General features: G+C 32.3%; 2 protein-coding genes across 3 annotated transcripts in view; one reads left to right on the top strand and one right to left on the bottom strand.

The window, feature by feature from the left end:
* LOC100162054 (ras-related protein Rap-2b-like) overlaps positions 1-14,108 on the bottom strand; it is a 116,233-nt gene extending 102,125 nt beyond the window's left edge. Inside the window, exons 1-2 of one of the 2 annotated variants that reach the window (XM_016801941.2) lie at positions 13,936-14,108; positions 8,848-8,969 (exon numbers count right to left, since the gene is read on the bottom strand). In XM_016801941.2, coding sequence (XP_016657430.1) covers positions 8,848-8,957 — 110 coding nt within the window. In that variant the 5' untranslated portion in view covers positions 8,958-8,969; positions 13,936-14,108. Of the gene's footprint in view, positions 1-8,847; positions 8,970-13,383 lie in introns of both variants that reach the window. The other variant, XM_001943232.5, reaches the window with a different exon arrangement.
* Positions 2,544-8,732, top strand: LOC100162770 (uncharacterized). Its single transcript, NM_001162680.2, has 3 exons — positions 2,544-2,751; positions 2,986-3,103; positions 7,928-8,732. Exons 1-3 carry the CDS (start codon positions 2,731-2,733, stop codon positions 8,455-8,457), a joined length of 669 nt encoding a protein of 222 aa, NP_001156152.1. The 5' UTR covers positions 2,544-2,730; the 3' UTR covers positions 8,458-8,732.
* Positions 14,109-22,009: the final 7,901 nt, after the last annotated feature.

Here is a 22,009-nt window from a genome sequence, read left to right as displayed (position 1 = left end):
GAAGTCAATTTTTTTAAATATGCAATCTTTTTATAATGATATATTATATTTTTGCAATATAAATATTTTTGACATAGAAATAATGCGACCAGTGCATGTAACCAGTGAAATGGATCACTCTGTTTAGTAGTTTCAAGATGATATTAATACAAGAAACTTTTATAATATAATAATACCACGGAAGTGCGTCCGATCTAATATCGTGTGTGTCCATATGATTATTTCGACTTGCTCAAAGAGTCAATATTCTTAAATATAATATTAAGTTATCCTTGAAAAAACGTCTCAAAGAAAATTAAAAAAATTTAAAAGTTTAGTTTTATAGATGGCTGTAAAGAGATCAAAAGTCAATGCACGTATTATAAACACGAGTAAATAAAAGAGTCTATTAAAACTCGTTCAAAACATGTTGTTTTGTACTTATTACGAATTAATCCAAATTAAATTTAAATTTATTAATAAAATGTTCATGCATGAGAAGGATGATAAATATACACATAAATATGCCAACATGCATGAATTATTTTTCTCATACAAACTTTAGAGCTATCCATTACTTTACTAGCGCGTCTTTCCGTGGTAGGAGGACTCCAAAAGTTTTCCATAGCTTCTTTTTAGCATTTCGAATCGGACACAGATGATAGTTTAAAAAAGTTGATTTGAATACATTTTCAGAGAAAACTCAGTATACACGTTTTTATCAAAAATATATTTTCGTTATTTTGTTACGATTATAGGGAGTAAATAATAATATAGTCTTAGATACAAAATTAGGTACCTACAATAGAACATAAATGATTATATTTTATTTGTGGCAAAAATAAAATCAATATCGAATATTGGTCGGTGTTTTTATTTTACGAACATTTACTACAAATAAAACTTTTGGCAGGTATCTGATAAGATCAGTCGACACAGACGTGTAACAATATATATATTGTATAATACATAGTATAATAGTTTGCTAAAAAGTAAAAACAAGATATACCTAATAGAGTGCTCTTCGGCTAAATAATTTTACGTCTGTAACTTGTTATACTACGACGATGATACGTATCTTCGTTACATCTCGTGTGCACAAAAACAGGGTACATATGAGAAAGTAGAAGTTGTTGCGCATGCCCAAATTACAAGAGTAAAGTCATCGGAATTTATGATCCAATAGTCGCTATCATGTCCGAAGTTCTGCAAACAGAATTCAAAAATATGTATGTATAGGGTACTGAGCAATACAATAGTATCCAAGTCATAGTGTTCTCGTGTGTCTGTGTTATATTTAAATATTAATTTATAATATACAGCAGAATCCGGTTATTACGATGCCGCCCGCGCATATAACGATATTCTGGATAAAACGCGATTCCCAGCCATGTATATTTGTTGGTTGGTCCTTATATCTCACATACGTTTTTGTCATCAGGACATAACGAAGATCTGATTCTCTATAGATCCCTCGAAGATCGTTGCGAGGGGATTATACTGTAGGTAGGTACACTAGTACAATGCTAATTATATTAGACTGCAATATCAATTATAATAATATGACGTATAATACGTGACCTGAAAGACGTGTGAAAGCAGAATTTATTTCGTACAAAATCACATCGAACCAAAGGATATTCCCGTATTTTAGTCGATCGCAGAAACAAAATTGAACCATGCGTGAATTATATTATATAACGTTAAAACCCTCAGTAATGGTTATAATGGTTCCCTTGCGTGTTTAATATTTAAATATTACTATGCCTCGCGAGTGGCGTCGTCTGTGTCGTACATATTCGCTGTATCTGCAAAACGGTTGACTAACCCGTAAACGATGCTGCGCCGCCGTTGACGGTGCAATAATATATTTATACGAATTATGATGTGTAATTTATAATTATAATTATTATTGTTATTATTACATACCTACCTATTACCTGCTTAAATAACGTCAGCGTATGATAAACGTCACGTCATTCCGAAGTAATAACTACAGCACGCACACTGTCTTAAGTGTGCGTAATTCGGGAATACAATCCACCGATACGGTATATAGTATATTGTATATTATAATTATAGGTATGTACCTAAGTTCTATTATATTTGATTTCCGACAGTTTTCGCGGAGTGTACAGTCCTCTGCGCATAGGTATAATATAATAATATAATAACATAATGTACATGAAACGCTTATGACAATAATGATGATAATAATGATAATCTGCAGTCGGCGACCTTAACCGCAGACGAAAAAAAATTAACGAAAAAAAAAAATAAATACAAACGAAACGGGGCAATTAAAATAATTGTTATCGTTACGTCCAAGGATAGCCGCGGCGCCGCGCTCCCGAATTTCCGCGCCGTGATAAGCGATATCGACGATAACGATTATAAAACCATAGTGTATATAGGTATTTAGTAATAATATACCTATATAGTACGCTGCAATAGCATTGCCGCCGGGTTTTCGCGTAACAATCGTAAAAAACGAATGTCATTATAGGGAAAGACGAGGCGCTATGGTGATATATAAGGACCTACCGTTTGCAGGTGTCAAATCATTCGTTTCGCCTCCCTCGGTCCTGCAAGTGGTCCAAACCGTAAAATTATATTCGTTTTTAGCAGTATTACACCGTGATACACCTACGAGTCTATTTTCCGCGTCCAATTGTTGCAGACGAGATAAACGCGAACGATTTGATACCATATCATATCATCGACGACTTATCGGCAGCCACCTCGTAAAAAATGGCATCTTGCAAGTTGATGGTAAGTAAATAAAAAAACGTACACCGAAAAAATCCTATTGTTGCGCCGCGAGGCGATGGCAGCAGATTCTTGGTGGTTTTTTTTTCATAAAAACAATATAATAATATTTATAATATTCTCGAAATGAACATCACGCTGTTTTTCTGGTCGACGCAATAATAGACGTCTATCAGACTCGTGAATTATCCTCGTCGTTTCGGTTTTTTTATATATATTTTTTTTTTTTTGCCAAAGTTTTGTTTCGCCGCACTGCTCATTGTGTCGTCGGTCTTTGCCGAAAAGGATGCACCGAAAACGGCCGCCGAAAACGAGAGGGTGAAGAAAGCTGCAGTAATCCCGCCACCTGCTTCAGGTACGTTTGTATATATATACTTAGTGCTGTACTGTTATAGCCTTACGGTTAGGATTATGTTTATGACCTAAACAAATATTCTTAAAAAAAAACCCCCGTGAAAATAAACCTTACAAATATAAAAAAAATACACTAAAAATCTTTTTAAAAAAATGTACTTTAAAATGGGTTCTATATGTGTTTATATTGATGAAATTAATTTGATTTTCCTTTTACACGAAGAATGAAATAAGTAATATTAAAAATTTATCATGTATAATATAATATAGACTGCATGTAGAGAGTAAATTTACGTACATGTCCCCATCATCACCCATTTAACTTTTCGCAATTCTTTTTCGTTCTAATAGTACGCCATTTCAGTGAATTCCTGTAGGTAATAGGTTTCAGAATTCCATGAAAAATTTCCGGCCACAAAAAATTCTCTATGGGTGGGAAAAGTATGGAAAAGTTAAATAGGTGGGACGTATTCAATTTATGGTTGTTGGAAATCATCGGAATTATCACATATAATCTCAATATAATATTATCAATCAAAAAAGAAGATTACAGTTTTGATTATCAGCGTTCACGCATACACACACACACACACACACACTAGACCGTCTGTATAATGCGTTAAATTCACTGACTAGTAATAATTTACACGTTAAAATAAATTTATTTCTAAACCTTGATAGTATATAATATAATATCTCGTAAAAATATCGCATGCATTTATTTGCTTTTTTTCTCAAAGTATGAATTTATTTCCAAAGACCTGTAAGGAATCAAATCAAACAGACAACACTTAGTGTGTGTGAGATCCAAAGAAAAAAATAAACGAAAAAGTCATAAGAGGTACTGATCACATTCTAAATAATGTTCCTAACCATAATTATTATATAGGTACCTAAAACTTATTCACTTATTACGACTATCTCTGTAGGTAGTGTATGTGTAAATTATAATTATTTTATGCGTCCAATTATTAAGTTCAACCGCGGTTCCGCGTTAGTGGAGTAAATCACAGACAACTGCTACTACACTTACCTTTCAAATCAGATTAAAGTCTCAAACTTTACGCAATTAAATACACGATTCGAATAATTTGCCAACGTTTGAAAGTCAAATAACGGCAGTTTATAATTCGTTCGACTGTGAAAACAGATGAACGCTATATTTGATGGCGAATATAATATAATTATTTGAGCAAAGCAATTTTATAAGGTATCGGACTGCAAAATTAATAAAGTCAATATGTAATAATAATATTATGTAGTCGGTCGGTCTATATAATAATATATTATATTCAGTGCATAATTCCCACGTTTAATGTTTACTCATTCCTAATCGGATTGTCGAAATATGTAATTTATTTTCATCGTTGCACCCCGTCGTCGAAGTTTTCCGTTTAAAATTCTTATTAAATTGGTACCTATTATATTATTATAGTCTCATACTTAAGAGCTAATAATAACTGGAATACTTCTATAACTAAATAATTGAAAACGTAGTTTTAATAGATATGAAGAAAAAATGAATACTATTAATGAAAACTACTAAATGTGTTTTAGACGGTTTTTCATCATAAAATGTATGAATAATAAAATGATCCATAAATAAAATAACGACTGTGATAGGTATATATTAATAAATTACTGACTGAAAAATCAAACCTTGTGCGAAGATATTTTTGATCTGATGAAGTAAATGCTAGGCTTATAGTTACATGACGCGAAGGTCTCTAACATTCACATATTTTGTATTGGAAATATAAAAGAAAAATTAATTTGAAATTCTCTGAGAACAAATTAAAGCTTAACATAGTCTTACGCCGCAACTCGACGTCATTCGCGTTATTCTCGATTCATGCGATTGGTGTTCGTGATATTATATTTTTTTATTTTAGTCTTCATCACGTGAAACGTTTTATATAATATTATGAAAAAAAAAAAAAAATGAAAAATCCATGGTAGAGAATAAAAATTGTCTTCTCTTGTAAAACATAATATAAATTGCACAACGAGGTATAATATTATATGATATAATAATATATGCATATTGTGTTTCGTTTTTCGAATAAAAAAAACGTGATAATTTTTTTTTTTCTTTCTTTAAAAACATTAAAATCTTTAGCACTCACTAAAAAAAAAAACTATAAACTATACACGGCAAATACATGCTGTGGTGGAACACTTTGCGCTCGAGACGACGTGCAGACAATATAATAACAATATATCAAAATGCACGGCTAGTTTAATAGGTATAGTAATAATAATAATAATAATAATAATAATAAAAAAAATCGCTCGCGGTGCCTCGTCAAGCGATATATCATAATATTAATTTACTCCCGGGGAACATCGCAAAGTGAATAAAAATGTAAATGCCGGCGGACCGGTGCAGGAACCGAGGGGGTGGCGTGGCGCCTCGTTTGCGATGGTTTTAAGGAAATGAATTGCACTCGAAAATCGCATAGCGATATAATAATACAATCAATAGTCGCTTTGTCACGCCGGAAAGACAGAAAGTCGTAGACACATAGCGAATAATATGTACACGTGTGCACGATAAAAACAATAAGTATTGAGGATAACATAGAAAAGTATAATATACAAATATGAATCGCGTGAACTGGAGACCGTTCATTAACAGAACCTCAGAAAAATACTTAAAAATATATAAAATCTATTACTATAGTATATTGTATTTTATTTATACGACGACGACAGTGTGCATAGGTACCTCCCGCCTGTGTATGTATTTGTTTATTACATTCTTATAGTCATCGCTTCGTCTAAAAATAACGATTATTATATTTGGTACACTATTTTTATTGGTACGCTTTTCATTTTCATTATTATATTCCACTGGGGATAATATTTTAAAACCTAACTGACGTTTAGACTACGCGACTGATACGAAAATCCCGGTTGTCATAATATAATAATTAATTTACATATTATTATAGTCATCCGAGATTTTAACGTGCTCGGTGTTTTCGCGTCATCGGAAAAAAAATTACAATAATATGATTTTAAAATACCCCCGAATGGTATAATATGGGGTAGTAAAATCAAAACGGAGATGATTTCTTTTTTTTCACGTCTACGCGTGACGTTTTTCACATGAAAATATTATTTATCGCGGTACGTACCTGCTCACTTTTAGCCTTAGCGGAAAACATTGACTGAAAATTCACTGTTCCTTCCGAGTGATTAATTTTATTTAACGTAAGACATTCATTATTTCGAAAAATATTTCTTTTACATGGCTTCAAGTCGTTATAAAAAAAAAAATTATCCTAATAACTTAAGGTCTCATCTAAAGTTTTCTAAATCTTAAATGCTTATAAGTTATAACTCATTTACTACTCGTCCTAAATTGGATTTTTATGTATCGAGAAACTTAGAAAATGTTTTACTTTGGAATATTAAATTAAAACTCTATATTATTGTCATTCAAAAAAGTAAAAACTTAAAAAATTATAAGTATGAAACGTACTAAAAAAAATATTTTTTTTAAACTGTTGTTTTTAAAGACTTGAAACTATGTAAAACTTCTTTTTTTTTTAAAACATTTTTACTTTTGGAAATAATGAGTGATCAAAAAATCACCTGGCATATTATTCGATCAGGTAGTGTACGTGTACGTCTCCCAGTGCATATATTATATTGATACACGTATATCTGTTTATCGATTTCGACTTCAAAATACACTATCGTTATAGGACTTCGTGGAATTTTGAAATTTGCCGATACGTATATCTATATTTCATACATAATTTTCAAATTATTATAACTATAATTTCAAAGTGCTCAGAGTCAGCTTTTTTATTGCCGGCAAGCATTTTCCCGAACGACTATTTACGCAGCGTCCATTGATCATAATATTATAACAATACGGTAGGCATCGGCGCCGACCAGCAACTCCTAAAACCTGCTCGCCCTAAACCAGACGATAAATAAATACGTCACGACGATATTACCATCGCCTGTGCGTGCGGGGCTTACTAATCCGCTCCAGGCAAAATATACGTCGTTCGAGTGCTTTTCGCCAATTTTTTTTAGCTCAAGTCGATAGTAAAAAATATGTTCAGTGTAGCGCGTTTCGAAAGTGCGATATAATAAATACGACCGAATTCGCGGTGGCGCTAGGGGGTTATTCCCGGAAAATTTTAGTAAAATTAAAATTAAATTAAATTACACTCGTAAGTGTAGAGTGATACATGTACATATACTTCGTATATAATATTAAGTGCTTTTGCGGACGTAATTCACGATCAAATCTATCTCTGCATCACGAACTATACCGTCTATACCGAGACGGCGTCGTTCAATCGTTCAGTCGTATTCAGTGTAAAGATGTTATAATATATGATTTCCGGACAATTAACGTCGTGTATAGTGTAGATAATAATGATTTGAAGAAAAAATCCCATTGAAATTATCATAAAGCGTAAAAAAAAACTTGACATATTAAATTGTAGACAATTTTAAATTCATATATTATACTTGATATATTCGAGACACTATTATATAGTCTGCATAGATACTAAGTTTTCTCTACAGATTGATTTTGTTGTACCTATTTTGTACAGAAATTGTTGCATGCAAAAAAAAGCTTGACATATTAAATTGTAGACACATACAATTTTTAATTCACATTTTATAATCGATATATTATGAAAGACACTATAATTTTATAGCCTGACTATTACTAGATGCTAAGTTTTCTCTACAGATACATTTTTTTCGTACCTATTTTGTACAGAAATTATTGCACGGTCTCAGAAATATTCGATATCTGAATTTATAATAACGTTACGTTTCGTGTTTATAGTTGCGGCCGCTTACGGATACTACGGCAGTCCTTACGGCAGTTTGTACGGAAGCCCTTATAACACCTTATACGGCAGCCCTTACGGCCAAGCCTACGGCCAAGGTTACGGTCAAGCTTACGGTTACCCGTACGGATCGCACCTGCAGGGAAAGTACGACGATGGCAAGTACCACCATCACGCGGCCAAGTACGATGATGGCAAGTACCACCATCACGCGGCTAAGTACGACGACGGCAAGTACCACGCCGGAAAGTACGACAAGGCGACGGTGGCCACAGCACTGTACAGCAAGCCGTATTCAACCGGACACGACGGGTACAACTACGGTTACAATGGTCACAACGGTTACAACGGATACAACGGTTACAACGGTTACAACGGGTACAACGGGTACAACGGTTATAACGGTTACACCGGTTACAACAACGGATACAATTACGGTTACAGTGGTGGATATCCGTACGCTCAATATCCATACAACCACCAATACTACAATCACCAACACGCGTCGTACCCGTACGTCTACTAGGCCGACCTCTCCAACCGGACGATTTGATTTTACAAATTTTTTTCTTCGATCCCACAAAACACTATTGCAGTTACCGCGGATGATAATAATATTATACTCTTGTGACGATGATCGTTATAACGATTTTTCTGTATACGATTTGCCTTATAAATGTAATAGAGTTTATTTTAATATAATTATAATATACTTATTAATGATAATATTACGTACTATGTCAAAACTTGGATTATGTATTCCGTCAGATTTTAACGCGAATAAACATTTTAGACATTAACTGCTACTATTAATTTATTGCTTATATGATGCGAAACGCTGACATGGACCATGCGATAAGGCTGCATTTGCTATATATATATATAATATTATGTACACATAAAAATGAGTTCTTACCTAGCGATCGAGTGACTTGACGACAGTGAATCATCACGGAAGAACGATGACGGCTGTAGGCTGAACCGCCGTTTAAATTGATGTTTGCCTTTGGCCCCGTCTCGAGGCATTGCGGCCCGTTTCTGGAAAAAAAAATCCCATCACATCGCAATACGTTAATAATAATATTATGGGTATAATATATACTATGTATAAGCACCTACGTTAGGGTTGACGGTATTGAAATTTGAAACCGGTATCGCGGTATTAGATTCGGTACCGGTATGAAACGGTATACCGTAATACCGGTATATACCGAAAAACCGTAATACCGGAAAACCGTAATACCGAAAAACCGTAATACCGGAAAACCGTAATACTAGAAAACCGTAATACCGAAAAACCGTAATACCGAAAACCGTGATACCGGAAAACTGAAAAATACTGAAATGATATGCTGAGGGAGTAAACAATTTTTAAAAAACATTATATTACAATACCTATACCTAATATGTTATATTATTATATTTATTTTATTATTTAATTATATAGAGAGTATGGCAAAGAAACTACCTTATTTAAAAAAAATAATAACACACAGTGTCACAGTGTTGGGGATGTCTTTTTTAATTTTTTTTTTTTAAAATCATATTTTTAAGGTGATGAAAATAATAAGGGTATTTCTTTTTGTAATAAGACAAGATAGATAAAGGAGTACCTTCCCCTCTTAGGCTTTTTTTAAATTGATTTCACCAACACATCAATAAAAAATGTATGTTATATCAGGGTCTGTAAAAGGCAAAAAAAGCACACTCTGAAAGGGATTTCCAAAAAGCTGAGCACACCACTAAATACAAGAACTGTCTCTTAATAATAAAAAAATATTAACTTAGTAAAATTTAAACATAAAATAAACAAATTTATTAGTATTCTTTTACTAATAAATAAATAATAGCAATACAAGCACTGACTTTAACTGTTTTACTTTAAACTGTTCAGCAAATAACCGGTATACCAAAAAACCGTCACCAAACGGCAAACAATACTACGGTTTTTCGGTAAGCACCGGTGTTACGGTTTTCCGGTATGCACCGGTATTACGGTTTTCCGGTATACACCGGTGTTACGGTTTTCCGGTATGCACCGGTATTACGGTTTTCCGGTATGTACCGGTATTACGGTATACCGTTGCAGCGGTATTTATGCAAAAACCGGTATACCGGTTAACCGGTATACCGGTTTTGACGGTATACCGAAAAAACCGTCAACCCTAACCTACGTTGTGCGAAAGAAAAATGTATCACAAATATTATGTTGTCTCTGTGCACGGTATAATAATATTATTCATTAAATCGTACTTCAGACCAGTCAGACCTCAGTCCTGTACTAGTTCTATACTTCTATGGTCCTGTGCAAGAATCGGGCAACTGCACTTTTTTTCAAATGTGACTTTTCCATGAAACCGTATTCATGGAGGAAGTAGCTGCAACCAGGTACAACAACCATATAAATCCGATTATCGTTTTCGGAGTTTTCATAAATATCGTTAATTATTATTTTCTATGGGAGTAATTAATGAGATAATGCATTTTCAAATGGTCGCACTGAACAATTTCTGAAAATGGAAGTTCCCGGTTCTTGCACCGGACCCTTCGTGTTATAGCAAAACACGAATTATTGCGATTAGCGTTAAGATATTGTACATTTGTACCGCAATATAAATTAGGTAAAACAATTTTTGAGCAATGGAAGCTATATATGTATAATATGTAATAGGTCAATACAGAGGAACCTCGATAAATCGAACGTCTATAAAAGTCGAATTTTCGATAACTCGAAAGCGAATGTCTTGGTCCCCAAACGTATACGTATGTAGACTGTAAGGGCATACCATTTTTCCTATAACTCGAATTTTTTTTATCCCGATCGATTCGAGTCGTCGAGTTTCCGCTGTATTTGGATACGTAGCAGCTATAGAGTTGATGTCGATGAACGCGAAACGCTGTTAAATTTAAAAATCAATGATTAACCGCGGTTTTACGTGGCGAAAAAATTCTAATCAAAGCTCGTGGTTTACCGTAGATTGGCTCTGCAAACATTGTGAATGGTTGCTTTTTAATAAAATTCATATATTCGCATAACGGATTATTAATATGTTAATTACAGGACGCGTGTAGTCTCCACCGTGAAACATGACGAATTTGCGTTCAGCAGAACCAGATACGTGTTGTTATTTTCGATATTACTAGCTTTATTATCAAACTTAATTAATGTAAGAATATTATCCGTGTTTGTACGTGGTAAACGATATTTTAATTTTCGAACTGGTTATGAGCATTTTTAAATTTCAATATTTTACGTACCTGCTGTTGTAACTCGCTTAAACACATTTATATATAGTTAAAAATCTGACGTATGAAGACAGATAATGTTTCTTACCTTTAAGTTTGCATATAATAGGTCGATGTTCACTCCCTTAAACCTATTAGGCACAAAATATTTGTTCTGCTGAACGCAAATTTTCTTAAGTTTTACGCGCGATATAACGCGACATGCAGGTGCGAGTGCACGTACAAATTCACAATTTTTCGAGTAGGTAATCCTCGTCGTCGATCGTGTCGAATATAGCCTGCCTATATATTTGCATTATGTATAAGCGCTATGATTTATGAGCGAAAAATTATTTACCCTACACGAACACGCACGTGAATCCACGGGAAAAATTGTATGCACAGGTGCCTGTGCAATATTTATCGACGTCTCGTGATACGCGTATTGAAATGTTGACAAGAAAAAAAAAAGGAAAAAAGAAAAAGCTGAGTAAAAAAATTTAATTTATTCCAGCCGTGTAATAGATTCGGTCCGTAATATCCGCACTAAAACCCGCAAGTGGGTTGTGGGTGGTCCGGAAAAATCCTATTAAAACGCGACGGGGAGCTCGCCCTGTGGCTACTTTTTAGACACTTAAAACGTGCAATTAAAGAAATTCACGCTGTTCGCGCACGTATCGCGACTAAACTAGTTTCGTTTTCCGTGTCATATATACAATAGATAATAATATTAGTAAGAACGATAACAAAAACATTATGACCCATCCAAACTCGGGGTGTAAACATAATATTATGTAGGTACCTATAATAATATATACGTATGAGTATATTGAGCTATAATATGTTATTACATCGTGCAGTCGAAAATCGATTTGTCCGTCGTGAGTATACGAAAATAGTATGCATAGAAATGTGTCCGTATAAATGGCACAATTATTGTAAAAAAAATTATCGTCGTATGCGCGAAAAAACAACAACGCTAGAAAAATATTATTCAAACAACGAGCGATCAAATCCGGATTAAGTCCACCGTAGATGGTCGATACTTGGTCGTGGTCGAACGATGAAAAAAAATACAGCCTCATTGGTCCGTCGAGGATTTTGACATTGAACGACATCGGTGACCCAGGTTGCCCTGCGTGCTCCCGACTTTATAATATTTTTTAACAATACGGCCATTGCAAAGTGCCCGGAAAAAAAATGCTTACTAAGATAGTTAAGATGGTAAAATGTTCACAAAATCTGATTCGACGCATAAAAATGTTATATATGCCAATCGTTTATAAAATATATTATAATAATATAGCGATTATTTACCTAATAAGTACGTATATTATATAGGAACCGCAAAGTATGAACTATAATATACTCATGAATTAAATTAAAAATAATAACAAACTAAAACGAACATGATAGTTAAAATTGAAATAGGAAATGTTATTAATCGTAAAATATTTTATTTTCAGTTGTCTTTTAAAATAATTTGTACCTATACTAATAATGATGATAATAATAACAGTATTACTTGTTATTTATTTTTGTATAAAAAAAAAAATTATAAACGATCGTCACCTGATTACAATTTTAGGCTGGGTAAATGTCAAATAAGCCTGCGATCGCTTTTTTTGTTGTAAACTCGGCCGGGAAATCACACTTAATGAAAAAGGTTGATTGTAAGCTCAGCAGTCTCAGCCCAATAATTTTCACCGATAAAATACAATGAGCATGACCTACAATATTTAATCGGAAAATAATAAATAACGGTAAATATAAAGTATATTATACACATAATATTTTATATAATTAAATTCTACTATGATGACGAATTTGCGCACCTACTTTTTAATAATATGGAAATAAATCGAAATATTTTTTGGAAGATGATGAGAATCGCCTCCTCGCGTGGTGTCTTTCCTCTGGGTGTAATGCCAAATGGATCTAAATGATTAATCAGATGTGAGAAGATCTGTGCATATTATTTTTACCCGAAAAAACCATGGCCGAGCTTACAATCGCCCATTGGGCTGACTACCTAAGGGATGCTTATATTTACACCAATATGCGCCATGCAGGAACCCTTAATCCGGTGCTCGTATATGCACCCGTCGGAAATCCCGAACATACCTACGCTGCAATAATGCTCAGATAACGATGAGGAAAAAAATACAAATATGGATAACACGTCATACACGTCATGTTCTATATAACAATATAAATGTAAAATTACCTGCTTGTACTCGGCTAACGTGTACAATAATAATATTATATACCAAGGTTGAGGTGACCGAAAATTGATGAGCCCACCGCGAAACTCTTTCGCGTTTTCACACCGAATCGCACTGGGCCGGACCGACGACGCGTATTAGGATGATTGTGTAATATTTTAGTGGCGTAAAAAAACCCTTATTCGTATGTTCGGAGCTGCGAATCGACTCGTTTTCGTTACGAACTGATATCGTACGATACGCGATCGCCAGGGATGACGTACAAAATTGGAAATTCAATTATTGTTGTACTATCAATTAATTATCGCGGCGTACGAGTGGTTTCGGAAAGATAATTTGCACGGCACCACGATTGCTAATAATACACTCGATCCGCGACTACGCACATGCCGATACGGTCGTCGTCGTCGCCGTGAAAATACTACGATATTGTTGTACTTTGTTTTGTTGACGATTATTTAGCGACGAACCGTTTTCGTTTAAACCACCACCACATACACTCTGTGCAGAATACTGCAAACGAGTAACGAGTGGATAAAATTATGGATACCTACCGAATATGGTACACGCCGCGAATTACAACCGTACAGTCAACAGGTGTCAGCGACGCGAAACCGACTTAACGGGGTCAAACTTCTCGTCCCCGTGATCGCGGACAGAGAGTGCGATGATGTCGCTCCGTGTACACCGCGAGAAGGGTTCGCACGGGGCGACTGGGGAGAAATCTGCAGGAAAAGTGTTTTATCCCACCCCCGTCTGCCGGTGCGCATGCCGGTCGCAGCGCGTGAATCCCGTCCCGTCCACGGTCGCACCCTCTCGCCGTTTCGCACCCTCTCCGCCAGGTCACACCCCCTCCGTACAGCCGCCGCGCGCGTCCCCTCGCCGGCTCTCACTCGGTCACCACCGCTGCGTGTATATAGAATAGTCGGTCTTCTCCGCTCGCCGCCGTCGCGCGTCCCGCGGCGATCCTCGCATAACGTTATACTATACATACATACACATTAGACATGTATATATTATATATATATATATATACAATGTACGTTATATATATATGCATAGTATGTACGCTGTGAGTATTATAATAATAATATTATGTCACGCCAACAGTAGAATATATATATATATATATAGATAGATACCCGTAAAACTATATGTGTATATTTGTACATTGTATATTGTCGATAATAATTATGTAGATAACAATATGCTTGCGCGTCATACCTGCAGGGGCGCGCATAAGTTGGTTTTCAGGGGGAATACAAACTAAAATAAAAATATATTTAAGCTTTACGGACTGTAGGGTTTTATTGCAGGAGAGGGATGTTCGCGAACATAGTTTAGGCCGGCTGTAAATCACTTTATTTAGTATTCAGTATTTACACATAAAGTATGATGGGAATGCACATTTTCATGATAGAGTGGTTGATTATTTATAACTGAAATAGAGGAATTTATAATATTTTCCTCGGTACACAAAAATAATTATTACTAATATAATATATAGAAATATATAGTACGAGATTAACATTACATTAAACTTGTTTTTCAAGTATGACGTAGTAATTATTACAACAAAATAATTTATTAAACAATTGAACCATTGAATATTATATTAGGTAGGTACATAAAAATATATAAAATAAAATCGCTTAAATATGAAAATATTATTCATATCAATTAATAAAATTGTAAATATCACTTCTGAAGATGAGATGTATTTATTTATTTTTTAATATTTGCAGAGAATGAATGTTCAATTCAAAATCGAAAAATTAAGAACTCCACAAAAAAATTATATTTTGAAAACAATAAATAGTTAGTAAAAACAATTTTTAAAAAAAGTTATATATATGCTATTTGATTCAGTGGTACATTAAGCATTTTGCATCTCTTGGCACCAAATTACCAGCTTCAACCTATCTTTTACAATATTATTGTTGTTATAGAGTATACTATACATAATAATATTATGCGTATAATATAATATTATTCGCGTTTACAATTTATATGAAAATTTTTGCAGTTTCACAATAATTTCAATCAAATAGCTCATGTTTGGACATCAGCTAAAATTTTGCAACACTGAAAATTCAGCTTTAAGTTTATAATACATCCCACATGGTCGCCCCTGAAATGTGTTACCTTATATATTATTATAGTCTCTGACCGCAGAACACATGATTATGTGCGACGGTTTTGTAAAATTCTGCAAACAAAAAATTTTACAAATTTTGGCTATTAATACAATTGATTTACCGTCTTCGCGCGCGAAAATTAAATTAAATTGTATGGCACTAATAGTTTTTATCATCTATGTCGTTTGTTATCTATTACCAGACCATTACCCAGTTCGTTTGATTTGTCTACTTGATAGGCCATAGGGCCGGTTTTACAATCATAGTTTAAACCTCGGTTACGCTTGAACCACTGATTTTACCGGCAGAATTCGGCGGTTTAACCGGAGTTTAACTATTGTAATACGGGCCCTAAATAAAACTGCGCAGGTACCTATAAATATCATGTTTAAACATTTTGCATTATTCGGCATCAAATTACCAGCTACGTCCTATCGTTCACAAAATTATTGTTATTGAATTTATTATCAAACATGTGCGCGTATACCGTATTGGTATAATTATAGTGTTTACAAATACAAAACTTTATTCTGTTTCACAATTATTTCAATTACAGCTAAATGATAATATTTGTACGTCAGTTAAAACTTTGACAACACGGAAAATTTAGCACCTAGGGTGTATAATATATCCCACATCACCACTCCCCGAACGTGTTACCTTATATAGTTTCTCAACGACATATAATTATGATTATATCACGACGGTCTCGTAAAATTCTGCAGATAAACAATTTTAGTAACGTGCAGTGGGTAATTGTTGCAATTATTGATTTACTGCAGTCATTGCGAGTGAAAACTGAGTTTTTATTACGTCTTATGGCACTCGATAGTAAGTTATTAATTATATCTTTGCCATCAACTACCCATTTCGTTTAATTTGTTTACTAAATAAAACTGCGTAGGTATAAGTACCTACTGACTTTGCCCGTGAGCTACCGTTTTATCGTCAAATGCAAATCATCATTATTATTATTATTATTATTATTACGTCTCTAAGTTTGAATTCCGTATACCTAGTAATATTAATTTCATAATAACTGTTCACTTAGTTATTTAAACAGAGGTAAATGTATTACTTTAAGTCATCAAAAACACGTACAACTATACATTTAATTTCAATATTTTGTGACAGTGATCCTCTCTATGTTGGTTCATAATGTCATAATATGTTTTTATTGTTATTATAATTGAACTAATCTCGTTTTCAAGCTAATCAACACTAACAATAAATAAAATAGTTAATGGTTGTTTTAAAGAGACCTATATAGATAATTTCGTCTACTGCAGCAGATCTCTGAAAAGAAAAAAAAACATCACAATGAGAACATAAATAAGCCAGTAGTCTGTCATTATACATTTATCATGACGCGTTTGCATTTTTTAAGCTATTTGGAAACGGACTTAACGTACCCCTTTAAACTCTTAACACTTAACAGGGGAAAAAATCGCCTCATATAGCGTTAAAAGCGAATATGATTAATGGTTGTATTTTTTTTTTAAATACGTACGTTATGAACAGATATCATCGTGTCTTGTTTAAATAGAATATTGTCCAAATCCAAATAATATATATTGTGCTGATCATTTGCCAAAACTAAGTGAATATTTATGATATTTAGGTCATAATATTATAATATCCCTTTATAGTTATGGTATCTGTTGTGAAAAAAATAAAACAGTAACAAAAATATAAAACATTTAAAACGGTAAAATATGTGACAAAGTTAATACACACACATTCCGCGTACTTGTGCGATAATGCATATTCTATTTAATTTACACGTATAACGTGTTAATAAAATTAAAATTAAAAACAAATAATTTATAGCTTACGGCGAATATATAATTTAGGCCAAAATAATCTTCCTGCAGTACTAACATGATGTACAGCGCACCGCGTTGCTTTAATATTTTGATTAAATCTTCGTACGAAATCATTCCAACTTTTAATTAATATTTTCGAACGAATATTTATAATATAATAATATAATGTAAATATTTTACTGTGAAAAATAAAACTTTATATTACAACGAAATTGTATATTTTACTTTAGGTGTGTACTGTATAATAACTAATAAGTACTTAATAATATTAATTTTTTTTTTTTTTTTTTTTAATGAATTTTTTTAATTATTGTAAATTTGTAAATTGAATTAATAAAATAAATAATATTCACTAAGAGTATTCTAACAGCCCTCACACTATATAGATGTTTCCGATAGAATTTCGAACTAAAATGTCATAATGACTGTCAATTTTCATTTCATGAAACCAATCTAAGAACTTACTATTTATAGCTACAAAGCTTTTATATTCTTATTTTATTCACATTTGTGAATATATTCAATTATTTGAAGTATAAATTAATTAAACAGTTTATAAACATAACATTTTTTAACTTTGATAAATAAAACTACAAAGATATTAATAAACTTTTAACATAAGAGTTGTTTGTGGACAATAGACATCCATAAATTATACTAAAACCTCTGAAGGAAATTTCTAAACTATAAAATGAATTTCTTGACATAATAAGGTCAATTAATTTTAGTCACATTATATGGAATTTCTAAGTTTTGACTTAACTATATTCTATTGTATTAGACTACATATTTCCATTAAATCATATCTATTTTAAGGAATAATGTTTTTAGTTATACACTAATATTATTGTCAAACTAGTATTATATTTATAACATTAATAATGCTTGATTAATTAATTAATGTTTCATTTCAAATTTTTAAAACTTAAATACTTATACAACATACTAAGTATTTAGCATAAGTTTTTAGTATCGCAAGCTAATCGTGTCTTACTGTCCAGTAAATTAGTAATTACAACATATTATGTAGTATAATGAAAACCTAAATACAGGTGATATTCGAATGAATCCAAACCATAATAATTCGTTTTACAAATAAAATGAGTGCTAAAATATATAAACAATAAAAAAGCTACCTACATTATCTATAAACTTATTTTTGGTGTATTTTCACTACCTACGAGATTACTAAAAGTGTTAGTATTATTGTTAATTAAATATTTTTTTTAATTAACCTATTACCATTTCCGGATATAGGGTTATTTTTAAATGAATTATGACATTTTAATAGATAAGAAAATTAAGACATTTTTGAAGATATAAAAATGTTTGGATAAACCCTCCCCACCACTCGACTTTCATATTATATTAAACTAAACAGATGTATCTCCAATATTAAGAAATATGGTAAGAAATTAATTTTGATAATTTTAAGTACCTAGCTATTCATAATTCACCCCTTGTATCTGCTATACATGTATAATCGAACGAATGGTAACCGTAGAATGTTAACTATATGAAAGGTATAAGGACTTGATTTTTTCCACCATGGTGCACTAAGAACGGATTTTCCAAAATTAGCATTTAAATAATAAGGGCATACACAGTCATACAAGAACTTTGAGATACACGATGGAAATCGAATTTTTTTTTTGTTTATAAATGGTTACTATTAGTTACAGATTATAATATTATAATGCCATTAGAAATTAGTATTTTTTTTATCATTGGTACACAAAAGAAAATTGTCATTATGATTATGATTGGATATAATTTTAACTTGTTTTGCTATTTAGTCACCATGATTTTACCCACGTAGATTAAAATCATAACCGTATATTTCTTTATTTCTGCTAACAATTGGTTTCTCGAATGAAAATATGGTACATATAATTACTATCCACTGATTTAAAATTAAATATTTTCTTTATTTCAATTTTTAAAAAAAATATTGAACACCATTACTACAAATATCGAATAACGAATTGAACAGAGTTTTAAACATGTAAGAATTGGAATTTTTAAGGGCAACGAAGTGCACGGGGACAGTTATAATATATTATATTTACATAAATCTTAAAAAATATATATTTATAAAAATAACAACTATAAAGCGATCAAACAATCACGATGAAAATAACAATAATGTTTTGAATATTAGTTATAAATATACAGTAGGTATCAATAAATACGTAATAGTTGAAAAACAAAATATTTTTAAGAAATTATTTTCAATCACTCTTTTAGAAAAATATTCATAGGTTTTATTAAGGAAATACATAAAGAACAAGAACGAAAATAAATTATATAAAGTTTGGATTGTGTGCTGTTGATATTAGAGGATGAAATAGTTTGACTCGCGAATTCGTATATATTTTGAAAAATATGATATGATATATATAATATTTCTTCCTGTTGACCTGTTATCAAAAACGTGAAACTTTATCGGCAAATCATAAATTATGGTTCTCGGATAAAGCAGTTTTTACACTTGTGTATACTGCTATAATAAGTCCAAGCGTTTTTAGTTTATCGAAAAAAAAATTTCTACGTCAACGAGACGCCGAAAAATATTTTTAGAAAACGGGAGTGAAAAACGGAACGATACGGACTCAATAGAGAAATGGTAAGAGATACAAAAGAGAGTGCAATATGTGACAAGACGGATAGTCCACTACAGTATATAGTTAGAGTTGGATTCGGAAGAAAAATAGGGCGGATAAGGTCAAACGCAAACAAATAAGAAAAATAGGTATCTAATGATAGAACAAAATAATATAATAATATTATGCTTGTGTACGGATCGGTGACTACGGTGGATTATATAAATTATATTTTTGTATACAAGCTGAATGTATGAATGCATGAATGCTGATTGCAGAAGATGGTTTTGCGAAAATTGGATTAGTTCGAGGTGAATAATTTAATTTTTGCAAATTTTCACCTCAAACTATAGTGTTTAGTTAAATCGACAAAAATCGTTTGAGATTAAAACATACGCATGTGATACGCATCAATAAAGATTTTTTGTATTGACTTATTAGCGACTTATGACGAGTATAGTATTATTTATTTATTTATTTATTTATTTATTTATTTATTAATAAGACGGGCGGAAGCCCAGTTTAAATACAGAAATATAGATAATATTTAGGTACATTATTAAGATTACAAATGATAACAACCTTACAGCAATATACAATTACAACATTATAACATAGTAATATTTCCCCTGATATACACAATACACCGCACTAAATAACGCGGACACTTCCAAATAGTGAAAGTTTTTTCGGGAATAATATCTACAAGACTACGAATTGTCTATACCAACTGAATCCTCTGCAAAGTGGACACAAATTCAACGACCGTCATTGTCTGGTATTTACATATTTTTCTATAATATCATACTGAAAACTCATGGACCATGGTAAAAACTGCTTACAGTTTGCTTATTTTTCAAATAATATTATATAGACACTTTTACAACTGATACAAATAATCAGTGAACTGTAAAGTCGGCTGACACGATTGATTTATTTTAATCGGTAAATTATCAAAGTGATATTATCATCGATTTCATTATACTTAGCTCAGGTGCGCCTAGGTTTGGATAGGTCCAGGTATACGGTGCGTGTCGGGGCACATCGGATATCGAGTTCAGGTGGTAAACGTACAAGTGTCGATAGAGTATCAATATAATACAGCTATGGGATACCGGTAAAATGAACACTCGTGACATTGGTGTAGCTGATTTGCCTATCTATTACGCCGTGTGATGGAATTGTATTAAAATCAAAACGAATTACAAACAAGCACACAACGACACAATATTATACTATACCGCCGGAGAATAATCACTTTTCGCGCATCGCGATTGGCCCGTCGAGGACCACGTGACCATGCTAACAATGGGTAGTTGAGGGAGGAGGGGGCACCACTGACGATAATCGGTCCAAAATAACTGATTATTCTCTCGTGGGACAGAATATATTATATTATAACGTCCAGAAAAGTGGTACCAAGTTCGAAAATGCCGGTAGAAAAAGGGAACAATTGTCGATGAAAGCCTGCACCAAGTATACATCTATAGGTTTACAATCCAGGTACACCCTCATGCTGAAGTGCACGGATATAGTAGAATTAGAATTTTATTTTATTAATATTGTTGATAAAAGTCTCGTATTATAATAGCCTCTTACAAAACGTACTTAGAGATAAACAGAAAGACCTGGCCAGTAAAAACATATACTAGTCAAAAGTATGACAAAAACTGTGAAAATTATGAAGGTATCAAATAATTTATAAAATATACTTATGTCAGAAAATTCCCAAAATGAGGATTTTGAAAAAAGTGTTATTACCTTTCATATTAATTTACTCTAAAATAATATTGATATTTTAAAAATTTAAAAAAAATAAACTATTGATTTTTAAATAAACGTTTTTACCATAAAAATTTGCTTAAAATGTGGTCTAATATAATTTAAAATAAGTTATTTTCAATATTAAAAAATGAAAATATTATACTGTACTTTTAGTACAAGAGTTTATAAATTATATATAAAAAAAAAAGGTTTAAATATTAATTAGAACAAAAGTAATTTAGTTTGTCATTTGTGTCTGTTACACTTTGTATGTTCCATAAAATTGTATCGTTACAA

This window comes from Acyrthosiphon pisum, chromosome A3, assembly GCF_005508785.2.
Source record: "Acyrthosiphon pisum isolate AL4f chromosome A3, pea_aphid_22Mar2018_4r6ur, whole genome shotgun sequence".
Taxonomy (NCBI): Eukaryota; Metazoa; Arthropoda; class Insecta; order Hemiptera; family Aphididae; genus Acyrthosiphon; species Acyrthosiphon pisum.
This window is presented reverse-complemented; position numbering and strand designations above follow the sequence as displayed.

Excerpts from the sequence above, each read along its gene's own strand:
- LOC100162770 (NM_001162680.2), top strand. The coding sequence starts at position 2,731 with ATGGCATCTTGCAAGTTGATG. Across the intron at positions 2,752-2,985 it reads TGGCATCTTGCAAGTTGATG|TTTTGTTTCGCCGCACTGCT; the intron begins GTAAGTAAATAA and ends TTTTTGCCAAAG. Across the intron at positions 3,104-7,927 it reads AATCCCGCCACCTGCTTCAG|TTGCGGCCGCTTACGGATAC; the intron begins GTACGTTTGTAT and ends TCGTGTTTATAG.